The sequence below is a fragment of the Phalaenopsis equestris genome, unplaced genomic scaffold, assembly GCF_001263595.1.
Source record: "Phalaenopsis equestris unplaced genomic scaffold, ASM126359v1 Scaffold000123, whole genome shotgun sequence".
Classification (NCBI taxonomy): domain Eukaryota; kingdom Viridiplantae; phylum Streptophyta; class Magnoliopsida; order Asparagales; family Orchidaceae; genus Phalaenopsis; species Phalaenopsis equestris.
The window spans coordinates 2,485,195-2,492,571 of NW_018164565.1; the positions used below are offsets into that span (position 1 = coordinate 2,485,195).

General features: G+C 31.0%; 1 protein-coding gene across 8 annotated transcripts in view; it reads right to left on the minus strand.

Annotated features, from left to right (window-relative positions):
- The window catches only part of LOC110021146 (putative lipoate-protein ligase A), a 13,430-nt gene extending 6,786 nt beyond the window's left edge, over positions 1–6,644 (minus strand). The window contains exons 1-6 of one of the 8 annotated variants that reach the window (XM_020719517.1): positions 6,527–6,644; positions 6,358–6,416; positions 4,270–4,299; positions 4,042–4,167; positions 3,589–3,827; positions 708–856 (exon numbers count right to left, since the gene is read on the minus strand). In XM_020719517.1, coding sequence (XP_020575176.1) covers positions 708–856; positions 3,589–3,827; positions 4,042–4,167; positions 4,270–4,295 — 540 coding nt within the window. In that variant the 5' untranslated portion in view covers positions 4,296–4,299; positions 6,358–6,416; positions 6,527–6,644. The other 7 variants (XM_020719516.1, XM_020719513.1, XM_020719514.1 and 4 more) reach the window with 7 other exon arrangements.
- Positions 6,645–7,377: the final 733 nt, after the last annotated feature.

Below are 7,377 nucleotides of genomic sequence, written 5' to 3' on the forward strand. Positions count from 1 at the left end.
ATATTTGAGTTTCAAAGATGATATTATGCTGCCAAAGAAACCTTCAGAAAATAATAAATCCTCCTTTCGGTGCATGCAACTTAAGCAAATGCAAATTCATATCTATAAACAATAAATTTATTATTTGATGTTAACCAATGAGACTCCATCATCTAATTTTCATACCTTACAAGTTACAAGCATTTAATATTTAAATTTATCATATTCAAACTATCAACTAGTGCATAAAAAGGCTATAAAGCAAGCAACTTCATTATGGTAAGTTTTCTCTTTAATCAATATCAGGATGTTAAAAACAGAAAGCATACAAGGGAGAAAAAACAAAAAACTCATTAGAAGTATCTCAGCATCCAATTAAAAAATCACATGAAGAGAAAATCACATGTCGGACATCAAACTGCAACATCTTCAGAAAGAAGAACAAAAATAAAGAAAGATTTATATAGATACCACTCAACTCCTTTGTATTTACATATCTAACACCTAAACTTCAAATTTTACATGCTTAAAATTTTACCCATGCATGAAAAGGTTTCTTTTACATTCAAAAGTTAAAATAGTGGTGTTTTTTGTGATATGAAGATTTGGATGTTATAAATGTAGGAAGTAAAATTTAGGTATTAGATATGTAAATACATTAGGAATTGGTTGGTATGTATGTAAATGGCCCAAATATATCAAAACCTCAAAATCAGAATAGATCATACCAATCTATATTCAGGAGCTCGCTTAGGTATTTTCAGGTACTGCATGTTCCTGACATCATAATCCCATAAAAATGAAGTGTGGTGAATCCAGCGATTTTTTGTTATAGATTGAGCATTTCCACCAAATTTGCGGAGACCAAATGCATAATCTAAACAGGCCAAAATGCATGCGTCAAGGAAATCAATGTTGTGAAAATTCTACGATTTGCAAAGAAGAAGAAACTGTAAAATTTAAAAAATAATATGCAAATTTGATTGACATATGTGCCCTGCTTATAAGCTTGATTTCACAATTGCATGTATGAAAATGTTTTGCAAAATTATTTTGGCTCATTCAAGCTTGAGAAATGTATAAAATGAGTGGTCGAAGAAAAAAGCGGGGTGGGTTATCAAATTTCTTATTTCGACTTCAAAAGAATGGAGACTATTAGAGTAGTTCTTTATCATTTGAAAATAAATGATTTATAACCACCCATCGCATAAAACTTTCATACAAGAAGGATGAGCACAAAACAAATTAAAAACTGTGAATGCTAAATTTAAAAACTATAGTCCTAAACATTTCTTTTATCAGTACAACCAACCTCAATAAATCCAAAATGAAGAAATAGAAAGCATAAAATGCTCCCTTCACTGTTGAAGTAGTAGAGGATAAAATGAGAATTTTTTTCCTCCACTCTGAACTGTGAACTGCTGCCACTGAAAGATCCGCTGCTAGTTGTCTCTGAATTTTAAAGTTGTTCACTATATTTCTACTGAAATGCTCCAACAATGTTTCATATGGGGAAATGCCATTAGCGAAGTTTTAAAACTTGAATTTCCATTTCAATTTCACTCAAATTATGAATGCTTTAGTTTTGGTTGATTAAAGAGTTTCGGTATTCTGTTTCGATTTAAATTTGTCTATATATTAAATTTAAAAACAAATACCTAATATATTACATTTAAATTAAATGAGAGTTTAAATATACTTGCCCTGATAAACTTCCTCATGAATTGCCACTGCTTAGAGTTACACAGCATGTTATTGAATTAGTTCCTAAATTATCATAATCAAATTTACCTCACTATTCAACTTTAATCCAGTAGACGAGGTTAAACTTAAGAGACATATTAATCAAATATTTAAGTAGGAAAAATATATGTTCTTGTGTTGTGCTTGCTTTGCTTGTACATAATATGGCAGTTGGCATAAACATGTAGATAGTAGAGCCATCAAGAAAACTACCGTTAAATAAAAATTTCATGTACGTTGTTTGGATATAATGAATGGTATTGTGCTATTTTCAAAAATTGTTTTTTAAAATAGTAATGATCAAATGAGAATGAAAAATTACATTGGTGATGCATTGTTAGATTCACCAATGCATTTAACACTTTCATGAGAATAATTAACCATGTTAATGAAAAGTTTCTTGTTCTTGAGTTTTATCATATTTTAACATATAACAAGACATGATGTGATCAGTTGGTGCTTTTGAGGAAGGTATTTGAGATATTGCAAGCACAGAAATCGTATATGTATAACAATGTTGTTGTGACTATTTTTATTGTTCTTAAGATTTGTTGTCTCAAAGTTAGATTAGTAGTAGACTCTAAAAAATTTAAAACAATTAATGATTCACCAAAACCAATTAGCATACATGATATTTAGAGTTTTTTTATGATTAGTCTACTATTTATAGATATTTATTAAAGAGCTTTGTACTATCATGGCTCCAAGTGCAAATGCTTTGTAAACAAAGAAAATTTAAATAGACTAAGTCTATTGATCTAAATTCAAGAGACTAATAAATACATATTATACTTAAGCTGCTTGATTTTATTAAAGTATTTGAGATTTCTTATGATGCATCTCATACTGGTATTATGAGATGTTTGAGCAAATAACATCCAAACAAAATAGAAATATTTAACTATGATAGCCTTATAATATGAAGTTGTGCAAACTCTTCAATATTAGAGATATTGTATCGTATCTAAAGAGTTTGGGCTATGCTTTGAACATTAAGTTTAAGATATTAGCATTCCCAAAATAGGCTAAGACAAAGACTTGTCAAGCTGGTTAAATTCATCATATAGTTTAAAATATGCTAAATTTTTGTATTTACCTGAATTCTCAATTGAGACCAATTACATGCTAACATTATTCATTCACCAAAGCCATAAGGAGTTTATAATTAAAGGCTTGAATAATAAAATTTTTCACTTTTTTTGCTTGAATAAAATTTCTCATACAGTTTTCAATCTTCTGGGTACAAATTGAATGTGTTACTTCGATCATGGTACAAGTACACCTCAATCCAGGGAAGTAATCTCCTTTTATCAACATGAAGCCTAAATTCTTAATTTTGATAATTTTAATCCTAGTTCATTTCTTTTGCATAATTTGTTAATGGCTAGCTTAGCATTCTTGATTTCAATTAAAAATTTGACATGCCAAAGCTGATTTGGGGAAAAAATTATCTTTTACTTGCTGCATCATTCAATTATCAAAATCAAGAGCACTAATCAAGAATAATTAAAAGAAGAACAAAGCAGGAATAGCAATTATAATCAAACAAAAAAAAAAATCCTTATTGGAGCTTCAAAACTTGTAGCTGAATATGATATCTGAGGACGATGAATGTGTTACAAATAAAACAGCAAAACCTAATCCTTCAGTCATCCTGTTATCTGGAGAATAAGTAGTCAGATAAACTTTCAAAATTTTAAAACACGATCGCAAGGGACAGAATTCAAAACAAGCATGCCTACAAGACAAAAATTCATAAAACATGCATCAATTAAGAATGATAATCTAACTATACCATTGACACTGAGAAATACATGCGTTAAGAACTAATATAAATAAATACATTTAAAAATAGCAGAATCTCACCATTTTCGCAAAGCTGAAAATCGCCATAACCTTCAAAGACATTTTTGTAAAATTGACCTGTCCATGACATAATAGGACGGGGAAATGGTTGAAGCCCAGGAATAGCATTTTTATTGCAAATAAAAGTTACAAAAATAGTCCTGTCATCAACAATTACAGTGCCTCCTCCAGTAAACCTTCTAATCACAGGAACCTGATCTTGAAGCACCAGCTCAACTTCAACAAGCTCTTCAGGCTTCCTGGTGTTAAACGGGTGTATTTTTTGTTAGTTTTCATGTTACTCATTAAAAAAAATCCTTCAAAAATATTACCCAATTTCATCCAGACTCAACCCCAACTCAATTTTAGAATGAAGCTAATTTGATACAAACCAGGTTATGTAAAGGCCAAACATACATATAGATGGATTGAACTATAATCAACAGGAACATGGAGTATAAAATTTTTAGTTACCCAGATATGCCCATGACAATATTAGGTTGGTTTGTTCCATTATTTATAATACACCAATTATCTGAAGATGCTCGAAGCAGCCTTTCCTCCAGATGTAATTGTTGTAATATAGAAAACTCTTTTGTTCTGATCAAATTCATTAATGGAAGTCCAACATTTCTAGATTTAGAAGCGATCATTGTTGCAACTGAAATGTTTCAGGTGTCGAGCTCAAATAATAACAAATACCTCAATGTCCCACAGATTGATTTCATGCACCTAAAATTAAATAAATTCAAATTTTCAGTAAGCAAAAATGCCAATATTGTTTTCAAATATATACTTCAACAACTTAATAACAAATGCTTTATTCAGAGGTTGAAAAAAGGGCAATTGTAGAACAAGAATTAAAACACGAGAGAATGAAATACAACAATCATTTTTAGAATCAATCAATGGCTGCAACTAGACCAATAATGAGGTTGAGAGTCAGTTTTCACCGTTTTGAGAGATCAACTTTTGTTGTGTCCTCAGAAATTAGCCTTTTTTTAGGTTCATGATGGTGGTTTCATTAAATTAGCTTGTTTGCAGTTTTCTCAATAAAAGCTCCAATTACAACAGACCTTTTTATAGTCATTCTTGTTATGTTATTAGTTTCCCACGAGGTTACTCAAGTGAACTGCTAAATTCGAATACTACATCTACAGTGAAAGTTATATTTAATTTGGATGTCATAATCGAATTTGATAAGGTGTAGCTTTTTGAATGTATTTCAATTTAACGCTCTCATTGCAAAATTAATGGTCATGAGAAATCCTCTTGCTTTGCTCTCTTTGCAAAATTCATGGTAATAAAGATTCATTTTACTTTTTTCTTCACCCCGGATAAGGAAACCTAGTTGAGCAACAAAACCTAGTTCGTACCAATAAAGGCGTGGATCATGAGATTATGGAGAGAGGCGTTCAAGTTAATCAAGGAACCATAGATAATTCTCAGAATGTCAACACGCTCACAGTATAACCATAACCAAATTTATTATGTACGGATACCATCCTCTGTAAAAACTTCAATTGTTCCTCTAGATGGTGTCGGTGCTACTAATAGGCTCTTGAATTCAGCCCACATTTTATATGTCACAAAATCCTTATCAGCTAAAACTAATATTGCTATAGCTTCTTTAATTCCAATTACTGTTCGTGAAAGCATGTCTGGAAAATGGATCTGACCCATCTTATCAAATATTTTCTTAACTTTGGTTCTTACATAAAATAATTGCACAACTAATTTGATGGAATTGGAATGACTCTTTTAAGGCTATGGCAAGAAATGATTTCACTGGTGAAGATAGTTTAGATTCATCTCACAAGCCTACAACTGATGTTAAATGCTTTTGAAATGCACACAGAGTCTCATAGGAAATCGAATGGAGATAGTCTTTCTATAAATTAGGAAGGCATTGGGAAAGTCTTATCAAGTACATAAAAAAGAAGGTGACGAAAGCTAAAGCTTGTCTTTCAGCAAAACCTACTATAGCTAAAGACTCCTAATCGAGCTATTGGGGGGTTGCATGGATAAATTCCAGGTCTCATTGAAATCGAGCTGGTTTACTATAAGTGATCCTAAAACCCGCCTGAATTTTTTGGGTTTGGATATTATCCGACCAAATTCTGGTTGAGTGGAGTCTACTAACTAACTAATTACCTAGCAGATAAAAGAATGCGGTGAAACTTTTGGAAGAAGTCAAGAAAACTCCATATGTAATTTACCTTTATGCCGAGCTAGCCAAATGTTAGTAATCTATTTTCCCCCAAATATATAATAAAAAAATAAAATAAAAGTACGCAAATATAGCTCAAGAAAATAAAATGAAGCCACAACTTGAGGCACAAACAAAATATCGAGACTAAGATATTCCATCAAAGAACTTAAGAGGAAATAATAATACAATATAATCATATAGTATAATGGTAGATACATTTGAATGCAAGCATGCATGACAGAATTCACAAATTCACAGCATACACTTATTTTTGAGACAGGTTGTATAGCTAATCAACTTAGATGTCATGCACAAATTATTCTTTATCAACACAAAATTAACCAAAAAATATACGACATCAGATTTGCTCGTACTTTTGTTTGATGCAATGCTATATTCCTTTGTCCTATCATTCAAAGATTTATATTGAGAGCAGCATTATCCCATATGGATATGTTGAGCTCCTTTCTCTCATTCTCTAGTGTCCCTTTAAAACCTTAATGCAAGTGTCATGAAACTTGCAGTATCAACTATGACAATCATTAACATTGTCAATCACCAAAAACTTTCTTACAAACCTGTATCACACTGTAGAAACTGACATAGAAACTGACATCAACGAATCTCTCAGCTTTTCCTTCCATCACCAAAAACTTGAAAATGATTCCTTGTGATAATTCTCCTATAAGGGAGCAAAAAAACATGTAGAAAAAAAAATTGACAAAATCAAATCTTTTTACAACAAACCTCATAGTCCCATTAGTCGGGACAGTGGCTCGGTTACGAGATAATTTGAGGGGGAAGGCCACCACATTAGAAAAGCCATAAAATCCTCATGCTAGAAAAAGGAAATAGAAATTACCAAAAATAGCTAATCCTAAAAATAGAAATTATAAAATAGAAAATAATAAAAATAGAAGAAACCAAAAAGAGAAAAATCTCTAAAATTCCAACATCCTCCATATCCTTAATCAACATAACATTCAACCTCAACTTCTTTTGATCCACTTATTTCCAATTTGGATGTATTGTAAAAATGGCTACATAATATCCAGGTGATTCCATTATATTCCTTTTGTCAGATATGCAAAAAAAAAAATCACAATAATTACATATTCAATTTTGCACAGTAGATCCAAAAAAGCTTTGTCATATAGCCCCAACGTTTTGACCAAGTTTTATTTTTTTCCTCTTTTTATCCTATTTCTCTTTCACCATATTCTCATTCTGCTTTATTTAATAAGCGTGTCCTTCATTTGTAGCAACGTAATTTGCTGGTCGCATTCCATTACTCTACAAGAAAAAAAAAAATCACCAAAAATAAAACATCATTTTGACACTTATAATCTACATTTAAGACTAAAATCAAAAAATAAAAATGAAATGATCAAAACATTATTGAAAAAAAAATATGAAGAAGCAAAAGTTGGCACATCAAATGACCAAATAGAAAATTTGAATTAAAATGCGAGATTAATAATGTTGGACGTGATGAAACAATAAATTGAACAGAAGAAGAGTTGGAGAGAGGCCGGACAGCCCAAGGTTCATTAGCATAAACCCATTTGTTGCAGGTGATTTAAGCCTTTGAAACCCAA